Here is a 16147-nt window from a genome sequence, read left to right on the forward strand (position 1 = left end):
AAGTCACCATATCATTACAATATTAAGGGAGTTCAAAGACTATAGTTCAACTACAATTTTTTGACATCATGACACCAGTCTTGCCCATATAGTCACTTTTTATCTTGAAACACTAATTTCATGCATGATTCTCTTGATGTGTTAATTTAATTATAAGGCTCAAATGTGAATTTTCATGTCCATGAAAGGGAAAATATGCTTGCCGAATATTTGCATAATAAAACTATTTTTGACACTAATTTTAAAGCAAGGGTTAACATCTCCTGTTCAAAATTATTCTATGGCCCAGAAAGAAGACTTGATTAATTGTGCATTCTTTTTTAAGTCAGAAAAATAGTCAAATGTTATACCATATAATTGGAATTACACAAATTAATGAGCATTAAAATGTGATATTAAATTCTGAGTGGTTCCCAAAAACTCTAGTGATCTCTTCTGGCCATTGGTCACTTGACAACTGGATTATTAGCTGATGTACAATATACATTATACGTTCCAGTATGATTTCTAATATTTTTTGATTATTAAGGGAAGGCTTATATTTTCAGAAACATTATTTTCTACTGAACTAATTATTATGAAACAGCATGGACAAAATAATTATTTAAATACATTTTAGGTAAGTAGTGAGCTTTTAGAGCTGAAGAGCAATTGTCCAGTTTATCCCTTCTTTGGGTAGGGTTGAATTTAATTCCTGGGAGTGAAGTCATCAATAATACCTTTCAAAATTGATGGGAAAGAATTACAACACATCTGCTGGTAAGCCTGCAGAGAAGCATAAGAATTCAGGGATCTGGCTGTCCCTCTTTCTTACTTTTTCTATTTGCCATCTCTTCCCAGGAATATAAGTTGCTTAGCATCATGCTTCCAGGAGAATGTTGTACATGTGCGTAAGTGGACGTCTGGTTTAGACGGAAAGACAGGTGACTCGCACTGATTCAAGATTAGATTTCTTTTCTCATGAAATAACATTTAACAGTGACTTATTTTTTTCTAATGACATAACATTTAACAGTAACTTAAGAAACTTAGGTAGTTATTTCTAAAGTGTTAGGTGAATGTAAAAACACTTTGAGCAGAATAAGGTATCAAAAAATCAAAAGTGCTGTTAATCTATTTCTAATGGGCTTGGTAAAGGAAAAATCTCTCGAAAAAACCTTCAGGATTTTTTACCACCTGCAGAGGTTACCCTGTAACATCAGTCCTTTCTGTAGGTTTTGCCCTTTTTTGTTATGTTACTAGATTGCTCTTTGTTAAACTATTTTCTCTTCTCACCTGGAAAATTCACAGCTAAAATGAATTTGCTAGGGCAGATCCAAATTTCGTGGAGCTGCTAGCTTATACAACTTCAGGAGCTCTCTTTAAGAAAAAGAATATAAAATACATAAATACAGAATTTCCAGAACCACCCCCCCCCCCTCCCCGAGCCTCTAAGAGGCCTGTATTAGAGAAGATCAGAGGCTGAAGTTTCCTGAGCTTCCAGGGAATCTGCCTCAGAGAATCTGTTATTTTTGAGGTAATTAGAGAAATATGAGTACCAAAGAACCAGAATTATCTGGCATCATCAGAAGTGAGGTGTACTGAAAATGTGAATTTCTCAATTTTCTGGATGATCCAAATTCTATAGCTCCTAAATTGTAAACATCATCTTCCACAATATTAAATAGATAATCTATCTGGAGTGGATTAGAGTCAACATAGCCTCATTACAGCATATGAAAGTAGATTCCACTTTTTCTTGTCAACCCAGTATTATTACTATAAACCTCAATCATGCTTCTGTGGTTTTGCTGGGACAGAGGACTGGTCTGTCCAGACTGGCTAAGGCATTACCATTGGAGGTGTGCAGGTTCTGATGGATATCAGAAGTCTGGGAGGCAGAATTGAAGGCATTTGCCAGTGTTGGGGTGGACCTGAGGCCTGGAGGTTGAGAAGGCAGCTGGGATCTCCAGGCTGCAGTGTCTGGCCAGATAGACATCCAGCAGGTCCCGCTCTCAGCATGGGACCCCAGTCCTCTTACTCCTTCTCTCCCAGCTTCTGCATAAGCCATGGTCTCTGAGCCTGGGTCCGCAGGACTTGGGAAGTGACAGCACGGCAGCTCCAACTGGTTAAGGAAAAGTGTATCATCGGGTCATGAACCCTAAATAACAGCAACAACAACAATCATTAAAGCTGAAACTTACCAAATTCTCAGGTACTAAGTTCTGTGCAAGGTCATTGGAAAGTGATTACCTGATCCATGGTGCAGAAGATCCATAGCACGATAGGCAGTGTTATCGTTCCCATTTTACAGAGAAGGGAGTGAGGTGCAGAGAAGCTACATAACTTGTGCAAAGTCATATAATATTAAGTGTCAGAAGAAAGATTTTAATCCAGTTTGTCTGACTCCAGGGCCCTTAACCACTACAGGTGATTTCTACAGTGTCAATAGACAACACACAGAAGGGTTCTTTGGTCTATTACATTGTAAAAATGATGGATATTTTTAAAAGCTCAGCAAGAATTATTATTAACCATTCTTATTAAGGAATGTCTCAGAACCTTTAAGATGCTAATGTGCTCAGTGCCTCTTGGAGAGGATATGGCCATGGTTTGGGGGGCTTTGATTGGAGAACTCCCCCTCCCCCAGCTCACTTCATGTGTCTTGTCATGAACTACACCCTTTGAAATGCTTAGAGTGCTGTTTGCCTTCATCCTGAATGATTGCACAGTGGTAAGTTCTCCCCACTTCTAAATGAGGTCTGAGAGGTGCGGGTCTGCACAGAAGGTGCTCAGTGAAGACCTCCTTGGCATGTCCCTCTGGCTCAGGGCACTGTTGGACCTGGAATTGTCAGGGGTTGTCTCTACTGAGAAGGGAAATGCTGGTTCTTCACCCAGCTGTGCTGCACAGATGCTCTGTGTGCTTCAGGGTCTTATGCTTCTGCTGCCCAGGGTCTGACCTCCACATCCGTTGAACTGTTAGTGTTAGAAGCCGCTAGACTACAAAGTTGGGAGTTGTAATTACATGGTCTTCCTCAAAAATCCCGAAGTCCACTTATCAGTGAATAATAGTATTGGTCCTTCTGAAAGTGAAAATTTACACTAAAATAATTTAAGCCATATTATTTGGGTCACAAAGAAGAAAAATTAAATATCTTTTGATTAAATGATATAAATTATATTTTTATTTCACAACCATTTTTATAAATGCAGTTTTTCAAGCATAATATTTCCTTAATATAAATGAGAAATAATTTGAGGCTAATAGTTAGCAAGACTTAACAGCTTGGTAAATGTATGCAGAACACAGAAGACACCACTCAGTCTCCCATTCTGCCATTGAATGAGGTCCCCTTTAGAGATCAGAAGTTCAAAGCGAGGCTGCCGGATCTAGGTCTCCTGCCAAGAAACTGGAGGCTACCAGAAAATGTATTTTTCTGTGATGCTGATAATGATAACATCTGTTGTCACGAGTGTTAACAATGCCAGTTATTGTTAGCCCATCACCGTGGTGTTTAGACTTCACAACACCTTTAGACAACAATTGTGGACCTATCAAGCTCATTCAGGTCCTGCTGCTGGGACGTGGTGGAGCGGGGCTTTTGGCCTGGGCCATGTGGTTCTACTATCCAGGCCATGAACCACTGCATCCACCACTCTCCATGGTTATCTTGATAGGAAGGAAAATGATACAAAGAATTAGAGAATGCATGGTCTTTCAAGCTAAGAGGTCATGTGATCCCAAGCTGGAAAGCCAAGGAACACTCACCACAAAACCTTACTCTTAAGGGGCTCCTTGAGCTGGCCCTGATGGGCCTGAAGCCAGCGTCCTTGACCATTTTCCTCACCTTTGCCAGGCTGAGTGCTCGTTGACATGTGCTGGCCATCCCTGTTTTGTGTTACTTTAGCCCATTTTCTGGGGACATCTACTGAGTCCTGTGTTATACACATCCACTCAGAATAGTCAACTGGAGAGCCAAAGCAATGACTAAAGCAGAGCACTTTCCAAAGTCCATTTGGAAAGAAAAAAATAAGTTGTGGCAACAACATTACAAAATTTTTGAATAATAGTGAGAACACCTAATTTTGTAGCATCTGCATAGTGTTTTTGCACTTCTTTGTAAACTATAATTATCCCATTGCCATTTTCAAATTTTAAAAGTCCCCAGGTACACCTGAATTTTATGTTAAAGGGGAGTCTTAAAATATCCTGACATCTTTGACTTCCATATATTCATCATCAGCTCTGGTTTGCAGTCAGACATGAAAATAGGTTCTCTGCTCCTTGGTTCCCTCATCTCCTGCTAACAGCAGCTCAGCATGTGTGGGTTGGAAGCCTGGACTCTCCTCCCTCTTCTCCAGGTGGTCACTAGTGAGGGGAGCCCTACACTCTGGCACTTATCCAAGGATGGGATGGGAGTCCAGAGGGCATCAGACTAAGACGCTTAACAAACCCAGCCCCTTCCCCAGAGAGTTGAGTGGGGGTCCAGTGGGGTCAGAGAAGTGGTCTGGTGGGACCATGTGTCTGGGTGGTCAGCCTCTCGGGCTTGCATCACCTGCTGGTCTAGGGGACATCATTGGTTTTCTGGGTTACTGCAGCTGAAGGACCATGGCTGAGGCTCTCACCTTGCAAGTCTCCTTGAGAGAAGTTCTCATGTGGCAATGACCCTCTCCTTTGGGTCCTGGAAGACACATGAGTAATCCCATTCCATGGTACCAGTCACATGGGTAGAAAAGAGTTGGCTCTTTGGAGCTGCCTTACTTTTTTGAGACTCCTTAATATTTCAAAAGTACTGTCTCAAAGAGAGCAAGTCAGCTGCAGTAATGCCCGTGCCACTGAGAAGTGAGTGATGCAGTTCATTCCCACACATGTAGCTTCATTCAGCTCAGCAGCTCTGGTCATGTCACGAGCCAATGGGTCCCCTGCTCTCTGTGGCTTCAAATCATCCCATATGGAATCTTTGTATACCAAGGACATGCCCACTGCTATGGGAGAATTACAAAATATGGTCCTTACATGTTTTTAGAGACTAAACTTAGCTCCCTTAGGGAAAAATGGTATTATTCGCCTGATATTATCTAAAGAATTCAAAATAATGACATTTAAGAAAAAAAACCCAACAGAGATCTGGTCACTTGCCCCAGAACATGGTAAGATCCTATACCTTGGATAAAATCATTAGCCCTTGCCCACCACAGCCAACATGTGCCGCACAGCTTATTAGCCTCTTTCTTAGCTGGGGCGGGAAGTTGCTCTGCGAGGTAATCTGTTCTCCGGAGCTACCCTCGAACATTCCCTCTCTTTGAGCTCAGGACTGGTTCCCATCCTTAGCAGCTTTAAGTCATTGCCTCATTTCCCTTGCTTTAAGGCCTTGTGGTAAGAATCATTTTCTTCACTAGCAGCCACAGATGGCCTTCCTAGATTCCCCAGATTCATTCTTCTTCCCAAAAGCTTCTCACCCAGACACTTAGTGTTTTATGATAAATTCCGGGGTTTATTTTCATTTCTTCCAGCTTTCATGCAGGGCAGCCTCTGCCTTGTCCCCGACCCCTCTCCATCCACTTCCATCCACGGGCCAGGTGCAATGCGAGGCGCCTCCCAAGTGGGGTGGGGAGGGAAGAGATGTTAACTCCCCAGCCTGAGGTGTGACCTGCCGCCCAAACTGTGTGTTCTATATTCTGTTGTGTTTCGATCACCCAACAATATTCAACCGTGATTTTCAACTACTTCACAGTGTTTGAGAAAATAAAGCAGGAGAGTGAAAAGTGAGGAACTGGGCGATGTACCTGCAGCCTGTCACGCTCCCGTTTCTTTTACAGGGATCACCACCGTGCTGACCATGACGACCATCAACACACATCTTCGGGAGACGTTGCCCAAAATCCCCTATGTCAAAGCCATTGACATGTACCTCATGGGCTGCTTTGTCTTTGTGTTTCTGGCCCTTCTGGAGTATGCCTTTGTCAACTACATTTTCTTTGGAAGAGGCCCTCAAAGGCAGAAGAAGCTTGCGGAAAAGACCGCCAAGGCAAAGAATGACCGTTCAAAGGGTGACAGCAACCGGGTAGGCCTCTCGGCCTCGGCCGCCCCCAACTCTGCCTTTCCCAGACCCGCAGACCCCGCGGCATCACGGCCTTTGAGTAGGAGTGGTGCGGGCTTGTTGATCGTAGCCTGAAAGGTGGCGTCTGCAAGTCACTGAGTTTTATAGAAAAGCAAAATTGGTGCAGAAGTTGGAGAAGCCAAAAGCTTCCCAGTTTCCTGTGAAAAGAAAAGGAAAGATATCGGAGTGAATGGATCTCTGGGGTGTGGGGCCCAAACTTGACAGGCAAAAGCATTTTCAACAATGTTGCAGTTTTCCTTCAGTGGTCAAATTACAAATGTGATAGCCAGCATGCTGCTGTTCTTTGCATGGCGTGGACAGCCCCCTCTCTCATCTGCCCTGGTTCAGGGTCCCTAGTGCAGGGCAGGAGCAGTGTGCTGTCCCAGGGCTCTCATGCATCTGCCCTGGCCCAGCCCTGCTGGCTGTGTTCTGCAAAATGCCAGGCAAGCAGCCCAGGACAGCAGCGGCCAATCAGGGAGCTGCTCTAGGACCCGTGGGCTCTGAATCCAGAGAGAGGGCACCAATCAGGTCCCTCTCCAGCCCTTCTTATCTCATGCTTACATCCTTCCAATTACAAATTTTGCAGTTAGATGTCATTTCGGTTTATTTTTTTAATAAAAGCAATATGTTATTGCAATTATAAATACTATTTTAGTGAAAGCACATTGTCGTTTCTATAAAATTTTTATCTTTATCCTTTTACCTCTTGCATCCCTTCAAGTCCTCAAAAATATACCTCCACCCATTTACATACTGGGCTTGTTCCTATATTTCTTTACTTTTAAATTCTTCTTACTAAACATACTTATTTCTCAAGCTTGTGAGGTTTCCTTGTTCTTTCTGGTGCTCTTGCTGCATTGCCGGCCCAAGCCTCTCGCAGGGGTGCAGAAGCTCCCTGGAGGAGTGCTGTGCCTGTGGCCCACGAGTGGCCCAGAATAGGTCCCCGGATGTTCATGAATGAGTGAAGGTAAATGGCTGTAAATGGCTCCTATCCTTTCAGCAACACATAAATAGACTTGGTCAGAGAAACTAGGATCTGTGAATAAAATCAGGCTTCCACAGGCAACATGACCCTGAATTTCTTACTGGAAAGTATACTTAGCACCATACTGGTGTGTTTCTAAATTAGTCCACATCCTATTATGCATACACAGTATACTTTGGTAATACTGTTTCCAAGGAAACTAGAATTCATCACATCATTATTTTTTCCATTACACAGACACGCAGACACAATGCTGTTTTTCCAAATTCCCTCATAATTTAAACAGATTTAAATTTTATTTCCTTTCTTCTAAATGATGCTCTTTAGAAAGGTTAAATTGTTGTGCTACAGAAATATCTTTTTGAGTGTGAAGCTTAAAATTTAAAACAAAAAGAAACAAAATCCCCCAAATCTCTAAATCCACAGATGAAATTAAGCAGAATGTAGAAATAATATATTATAAATCAGATGCAGAGGAAAATTCATGAGTCCATTTTTACTGTTTGCTTTTCTGAAAATTTGTTTCTGTTTTCCCAGCAGTTTTCTTAAAGCCTTTACATGTTCATATTTTTAAAAATCTGTAATTGTAGACATCAGCTCATACATACAAATGCATGTATGCTAGTTTTAAATGCATACTTGATGCTCTTAAAAGTAAACATTAAAAACTGTTGCTGACTAGATGGCAAACAGGCACATGAAAAGATGCTCAGCATCACTAATTATTAGAGAAACACAAATCAAAACTACGAGTTATCACCTCATACTGGTCAGAATGGCCATCATCAAAAAATCTACAAACAACAAATGCTGGAGAGGGTGTGGAGAAAAGGGGACCCTCCTACACTGTTAGTGGGAATGTAAATTGGTACATCCACTATGATGAACAGTATGGAGGTTCCTTAAGAAACCAAAAATAGAATTACCATATGATTCTACCATCCCACTCCTGGGCATATATTTGGAAAAGATGAAAACTCTAATTCGAAAAGATACATGCACCCAAGTGTTCATAGCAGCTATATTCACAATGGCCAAAGCATGGAAGCAACCCAAGTGCCTGTCGACAGATGAATGGATAAAGATGTGGTACATATATACAATGCAATATTACTCAGCCATAAAACAGAATGAAATAATGCCATTTGCAGCAACGTGGATGGACCCGAGAGTATCATACTAAGTGAAGTAAATCAAACAGAGAAAGACAAATATCATATCATTTATATGTGGAATCTAAAAAAAAAAAGATGATAAAATGATCTTATTTCCAAAACAGAAATAGACTCACAAACATAGAAAAGAAACTTACGGATACCAAAGGGGAAAGTGGGGGGAGGGATGAATCGGGAATTTGGGATTAACAGATACACACTAATATATGTAAATAGATAAACCACCAGGACCCTATATAGCACAGGGAACTATATTCAATAACTTGTAATAACATATAATGGAAAAGAGTGTATGTATATACATATATATGTGTATATATATATAAAACTGAATCTCTTTGCTATATAACTGAAACATTGTAAATCAACTATACTTCAATTAAAAAAAATTGTTGCTGACCACACCTAAGAATTTAGTGATAATTTTAAAGTGGAAATGCACCTCCCAAAAGTTCATATCACATGATCTGAATGAATTAAAAGAAAGTAAAGAATAAAACATTTAATGCAAAACAGAAATGGCACTATGCACAGGCCAACATTTTCAAGAGTCCTTTGTAATTATAATTATTCACTCATTCATTTTCAGTGATGTCTCTTGGGATTGTTTATCAGTGTGGCCAGCAATGGCCTCAAGGAGCCCCTCTGTCATAGTTGGGAGCCAAGAGGCTCGGGGGCTGAAGCTTTCCTTGGACTGATGGACACTGGGTGACAGCAAGGACTTGTACTGTCATTGTCTTTGCTTGTGTCCTGTAAGAGATCTCAGGGTGGTGTCCTCAGGGGCTCTGCAGGCCACCAACGTGACCATGATGCTGTTGAACCTAATGTCAGACCATGAGTAGATTTTCCTTAAATTTAGTGATTGAACTCTATTTTAACTTAGTGACAGTGTTCACATAGTCACTTAGTTTCTCCTCAGACCAGTGGTGCAATGAAAATCCTGACCTTAATTTATTTGTGCTTAACCTCTATTTATTCCTGAGTTGTTTCTATACCCAAGAGTTAGTCTTTGGTTGTAATACATATATTATGGTTACAAACTTTGTGATATTTTGCAAGTTGGCCAAATGGTATTTGAATTTCATGAAGTGGCAGAAAGTCTTGCCAAGGAATCAGAGCTGCAGGCTTGACATCATTCCTCGTACTAAAGAGCAAGATTTCATTTCTCACATGATAAATAGTTCCTTATTTTCCTGAAACTAGAGTATTTTATTTATTTTGAAGATTGAAGGTAAGTAGAGAATGAGATGTCAGCAGTGTGCCAATCTGGTGACAGATTCTTGGAAAAAACAAAAATCCCTCTAGGATACATTCCACATGAGATGTTTTTCATCTCTGAATGTTTCTGCCTGTCCAGGTTATGGAGCGGGAAGAAAAGCTACATTGAAATCAATGAATCTAATTATAGTAGATATGAGACAAACTCCTCAAAATAAGTAGTATTCATGAAATGCTTCAGAAATTACAAGTCATCACTGTCATTCTATACAGGACATTTTTACAATCCCATCTGTTTTAAGATTTAAATTCTAGATGATAAGAAAAGATTAGCATCTCTTCTGGAAATATTTGTTTCAAATGTTTGGTTTCTAAGATTTAATAGATTTTAGTAACCCTTTAATTCTTGCAGAAAAAAAATACCTTCTAGTAGTTTCAGTGTAAATTTTCTACACACTGGTTCCTGTTTAAATGAAAACTATGCAAATGTAAAACTATGTCAAAAGCAGCCAAACTAATTTACACTAAGCTCTTATTAATTCCATGTATATGTTCAAGTTCCTTTTGACATGATTTTTCCATTGTAGCTGTTCACCCCACTCTGAAATGGAGCGATGCAACCATATTGGTTCTCAAACAGCTTTGAGGCAGCCACAGGTGTCAGAGGACCCGGGCACCCCAACTTTGTAAACATTGACAACATCGGGTTCGGTTTCCCTCAGGGTGGGTTTCCTTCACTGGAATCCAAGAGTGCAGACTTAGACCCACCCTCCAAAGTTCTTTTCCAAATGCACAAAACTGGCCACAAGGGATAAGGGAAGACAGGATACTGATTCGTACAGATTTGTCATTAAATCTTGAAAAATCAACTCAACATCCAGTTGACCTTACTTCTTATGTTTTTTTCACTCTCCCTGTGGGCTTCCTGAAATCACCATACACCTTATTATCTCTTTGCCAGAGAGATATTCCCTCTTCCCAGAATCCCTCTCTTTTTTGTCCACATCTTCCCCTCCTTCAAGACCTAACCCAGATGCTCCTCTCTATGATGTTTTCCTGATTTTGTCTACCACTTGTTCCCATCCTGCCTCTGACAATCCCCACTCCAAGCAGGTGGCCTTGTCCCTGTTCTTCTAACCTCCAGGGCACATACGCTGTGCTTCGGAGATAGCAGGTCACATTTCATGTGGCCACTGTGCCTTCTGTCCTAGACAGCATCCCATTCTTTGCATCTACCAAAAGGTGCACACTGGGGCTGGATGTGGTAAGTGCTCAGGGAATGTGTGTCCATGAATGAGTAGTGTTTGTCATCTGTTTGATTCCACTGAAGCCACGTGTTTTCTCACTCTTCTAGTGGGAAGGGGGGGATGGTTCATAAACATACCTCTTTTTTTTCTAGTTAGAACTACATCTTTTTTAAAAAAAATTTTATTGAAGTATAGTTGATTTACAATATCGTGTAAGTTTCAGGTATGCTGTACAGTGATTCAGTTATACATACATATATGAATGTATACGTACATAAGAATCTTTTCCAGATTCTTTTCCCTTATAGGTTATTACTTCATGCTACTATGTACAAAATACATAAACATACCTTTAAAGCCAGGTGAAATTCTGCGTCATTAGAATCATCAAAGTTCTACCTAATAAACGTATCACGAAATACTCCTTTCCTTCTTTAAGAATAGACATTCCTTTATTGGTATTTTGTTCTACAAAGTCATTCATCATAATCCCCTAGATTTTGATAAAAGGAGATTTGCATATGGCATTTCTGATAACTAGAAAAGAGATGGAATTGTTGGCATGTATTTTAAAATGTACTTTAAGGGCAATAGGCAGTACCTTCTAAAATGCATTTGCTGATTATTTGAAGCTCTCACCTGCTCTACCCCTTGAGGGCAAGGACTTTCTCTTACTCCTCCGTGCATTTCAGTAAAGGCCAGCTAATCTGACCCATCACCCTCACCTCCTTGTTGCCTTAGGGCCAACTGCCCACAACTTCCAAAACAGGTCCAGATCACCCCCTTCTTAGGGAGGGTGATGACTTTCGGTGGCCCCAGCACACCCCCAGCTCCTAGGTGGTTTCTATGGAGGACATGCTACTGCCCAGTCCCTTGCTGGCCTTTCCTTTGCTGTCTCCTCCTGTTTCAGCCACACCTTCATTTACCTGTCGGGCTGCTCCTCCCACATGACTCAGCTCCAAACCACCGGATGGATGCCTCATTGATCCCCCAAAGAGGAAAATAGACTTTTTTGTTGTAAGGATTTTACTGCCAATCATTCCAGGGAGAGGTAATGAAAAGAACAGATATAGAACACAAGTCCTTACAAAGGTCTACTATCCCTGGTACTTTCGAGATACAAGCCCCATTAGAATTTTTACCTCCATTTTAGAATAAAAAAATAATAAAACTTTAATTTTCTTCTGGCGGTGCTCTGCTCCTTTCCCAAGAATGAGTCTCCATGAAAAGCCTTCTCCCTAGTATGTATGATATTATCTTGGTCTATTCCTGTCTCCTGGCACCCCCAGGTGGGCTGTCTTCCATTCTCAGGAGACCGTAGACCACAATCCATCCCACCTTGGCCCTTCTCACTTACGCAGGAACACTGAGCCCAACCCAGGCTAACGTGGGCCAGCTGCTGCACCCTGAGTCCACATTGCAAGTATTTCTTCAGGGAGCTCAGGAAGGGCCAGGAGGGAGCAGGGTGATGAGTAACTGTCTCTCCACTCCTTTCCCACCTTCTTAACTGCAGAGATGCAGAAATGACCAGGTGGTGGTGAAGCATCGCTGAGTGTCCTGCGTGGCCTAGAGGAAATGCTGGGATGGGTTGCAGTGGCTGGCGGGGAGCAGTTACTCACCGCCTCCTGGCATTTCGCTCCCAGACTGCCCTCAAGGAACAGAGACCAGTGCAGTGCACACCAACTAGGGTCTGTCTCTTCACTTTCTCCCTTCAAATCCATCTTTTATTCTTTATTCTGCCACTTAAGTTGGGTTTCAGAAATGTGTCACTATTTCACTTAGAAATCACTTTTATTTCTCATTACCTGAAGGGTAAAGGTGAAATTCCTTTAATGGCTTGACTCTCATCTGCTTCCCATTCACCACCAGGTTTTCTTTCCTGTAATGATAAGGTGATAGGTAGATGATGACAGGGATGAGAATGACAGTCACCTCCTCTATCTCCAGCTGAGCATGGGCCAGGAGTTGAGCGTGTGCATCCATTCCCTCCAGGACTTGAGTCCCACTCAACTAGTTTGCCCTTCTCAAAACACTTCAGCCACTCTTCAAGGCTTTGTCTGTGATATTTTTCTGGCTTTTTGCCTGAGAAATTTCTACTCATTCTTGAGGCCCAGTTCAAATTCATCACCCCTCTGAAATCTTCTCTTTTCTGTCCTGTAGTAGTTTTGATTACAGCCATACAAACTTAACACTTAAAACAACACCCAAATGTTATCCCACAGTTGGGTCAGTCAGAAGTCTGGGTATAGTGAGGCCAGCTCAGTGGGTACCATGATTCCTTGTGGTTGTAGGACTGAGGTCCCCATTGCCTTGCTGGCTGTTGGCCAGGGCCTGTCTTTTCTCCTAGAGGCTGCCCCTTTCTTCTCAGGCCTTCCCTGAAGTTCTCTCAATCAAGGGTGAATCCAGTCCTCACGCTTCAAATTCCTCTGGCTTTCAATTTCTGCCACATCTTTCTGACGTTCTCTTCTGCTTCGAGCTGGAGAAAATTCTCTGCTTTTAAGGTCTCATGTGATTAGATTGGGCCCACTTGGATAATCTAGGCTACTCTCGCTATTTTAAGGTCCATGACCTTAATTATGTTTGCAAAGTCCCTTTTGCATAACATACTCAAAGGTCTGGGGAGAAAGGGGTGACATCCTGATGACCACACCTTTCCTTCTCCAAGCGTAATTGAATGGTATTCTCAAACCACGGTGGGGGGGGGGCACCTCTGAGTCTTTTTTGATGCCTTTGTGCCAGATCCTGAGTGGCCCCAGGATGTTGGCAGCCCTTCCTGTGTCTGGACAACCTTGGTGTCTGGGGCCATCCTACCTGCGGTCCTAGCACCACTCAAGAGATCTGCACGGGCCCCTACTCTTCGTGTTGGGAGTCTTCTCTCCCAACCTCACCTCCTGTACATCTACCTTAAGGCCTAGCCTCAGGCATGCTCCATGAAAGTTTAGTGGCAGACCAATAAGTAAAATGGACCATTGGCGTCATCATGAAAGGTCTGAAGCTGTATTTAGCACAGAATAAAATGTTATTTTAAAGTTTGGCTCCAATGTTAGAAGGGACTTTAACCTATCTTAAATATAGCTCTTAAAAAGGAGGTCTCCTGCCAGGAGCAGGATTGAGTGAGGAGATCATATTTGGGTGGGGGTCTTTAATCCACCAAGGTCATTAGGTGTGTCCATTCATCATAGTACTTGTTTCTTCATGGTAATTTGGATATTTTTGTACCATCAGAAAAGGGGACAAATCGACTTCCAAAGAAGAATGGGAGAGTATAATTTCTATCCAGTGTATAGTTGTGGAAAATGGTTATAATACCTGTTAACATCTTGAAAGACATTTGTACTTTAATCTTGTCTTCAATAAGGACTTGTACCCATAATGTGAAATTTCAATTTGAAAAGGGCCCCCTTATTTTATCTAATTTTCTACATGAGAATTTTTAAATCAAGGAAATCAAAACTCTAACCTGCAGTTAAGCCCACAAAATGACACTTTCCACTAAAATAGAGTGCTGGCTTTGACAGATGTGCAATTTCTCATAATATATGTGACATGACTGCATGACATAAGTCTGTCCTGGGTTTGTATGTAGAAATTAGGTTTATTGGCATGCTATGCTAGCTGTCTAACAATGTGTGTTTTCTTCCAATTAGGTGGATGCTCATGGAAATATTCTGTTAACATCGCTAGAGGTTCACAATGAAATGAATGAGGTCACAAGTGGCATTGGTGATACCAGGAATTCAGCAATATCCTTTGACAACTCAGGAATCCAGTACAGGAAACAGAGCATGCCTCGGGAAGGGCATGGGCGACACATGGGGGACAGAAGCATCCCGCACAAGAAGACCCATCTACGGAGGAGGTCTTCACAGCTCAAAATTAAAATCCCTGATCTAACCGATGTGAATGCCATAGACAGATGGTCCCGGATCGTGTTTCCATTCACTTTTTCTCTTTTCAACTTAGTTTACTGGCTGTACTATGTTAACTGAGTGACTGTACTTGATTTTTCAAAGACTTCATTTAACACTGAGTGAAATATTACTCTGCCTGTCAAGTTTTTATACCTGTACACACACAGACACACACACACACACAGACACACACATATATACATACGCAATTGTATATATATGTGAACTTTCTCAGCATATATATAAAATACACGTGTATATGAAGATGTATGTGTATATGTTTATACACACAGGTGTAAGTACCCATGTGTATGTCAAACAAATACACATACATATATACATTTTGCAGCTATGGACAATTTAACACAGGATGCATATTAAAGAAAGTCATAGTTTTTTCTTTTTTAATTGAAAGGGACAAGCATCGTCTAAATATTATGCCTTGAGAATGAGGGCGCGAAACACAATATCATCCTAAAATGTGTCTTTTACTATCATTAGTTAGATGTTTTAGTTTAAAAATCAGAAAGAAACTTAGTTATTCTTCGAAAACTCATACAGTGTTATTGCTAATTTAAAACCAGTCACACTTCATACCCTCTCTTTCAGTTTATTAAATGAAGGCTTTTCGGCTTTCTTGGCAATGGGATTTGTTTTCGTGGGGCAGACTTTTTCTGTACTGGTTCCATGGGTGGGGTGAGCCTCTGGTATGCGCTCACCTGTTTCTTAAACATAGGTAGAGCCCACATTGATGTCTGCACATCCATCTTTTGAAAGTCCATCGGGGATGGATGGCATCTCATTGTAAGTACTCTGCTGTACAGTGTATTTCTCTGCTCACTTGGAGTGGATCCAGCTTCCGCATCATGTGGGACACAGCAGCACATTTTGGCAAAGTTGAGTTGACATTTCAATCAGTGAACACGTGCTCTACATCTTTTATGGATTTCTAGGCCTGGTATCTAACAGAAAGCTTAGACGTCTCAGGTTATTTGTTACTCTAAGGTAAAACCACCTAGGATGATTTTCCCCCTTGTCTTTAAGTTATCAATCACTCATAACATTGTATGTTAATATCAAATATATTTGCATAATATGCATATATATGTATATTTACCAAGATTTTCTTTCTTACGCTTGCTATCATGGCAGCATGCAATGTCATATTTTCTTTCTGTGATGTAACTACTTTCTGTTCTCTAGAATTCAGATCGAAACGAAAAACATTTCTGTTCAATTTCAGAAACCAAGAAACATCCTCATGCCTTTATTTCTATATCTGACATATTTCACAAGCACATCCAACTACTCCTAGTGTAACTAGGATGCTGCAGAAACACAACCAGTCCACACCATGCATCACCCAGGGACCCATGACCGTTCTCTTGAGGCAAAGGAGAGCAACCTGACAACAAACACAGTCACTTTTGGTTCCTTCAGATCCACAGCCTCATCAGTATTTGGACTTTTTAAAGCTCGTAGAAACAAGACAAGGTGCACCGGTTTCATAGATGCAACCTTAACTTACTAT

The 16147-nt window shown here is 41.3% G+C and overlaps 1 protein-coding gene across 3 annotated transcripts in view; it reads left to right on the forward strand.

Annotated features, from left to right (window-relative positions):
* The window catches only part of GABRB3 (gamma-aminobutyric acid type A receptor subunit beta3), a 221547-nt gene extending 206853 nt beyond the window's left edge, over nucleotides 1–14694 (forward strand). For 2 of the 3 annotated variants that reach the window (XM_059915415.1, XM_059915413.1), the window contains exons 8-9: nucleotides 5800–6044; nucleotides 14353–14694. In XM_059915415.1, coding sequence (XP_059771398.1) covers nucleotides 5800–6044; nucleotides 14353–14694 — 587 coding nt within the window. Of the gene's footprint in view, nucleotides 1–5799; nucleotides 6045–8671; nucleotides 8692–14352 lie in introns of all 3 variants that reach the window. The other variant, XM_059915416.1, reaches the window with a different exon arrangement.
* The last annotated feature ends 1453 nt before the right edge of the window (nucleotides 14695–16147 follow it).

The sequence above is a fragment of the Balaenoptera ricei genome, chromosome 2 (assembly GCF_028023285.1).
Source record: "Balaenoptera ricei isolate mBalRic1 chromosome 2, mBalRic1.hap2, whole genome shotgun sequence".
NCBI lineage: Eukaryota > Metazoa > Chordata > Mammalia > Artiodactyla > Balaenopteridae > Balaenoptera > Balaenoptera ricei.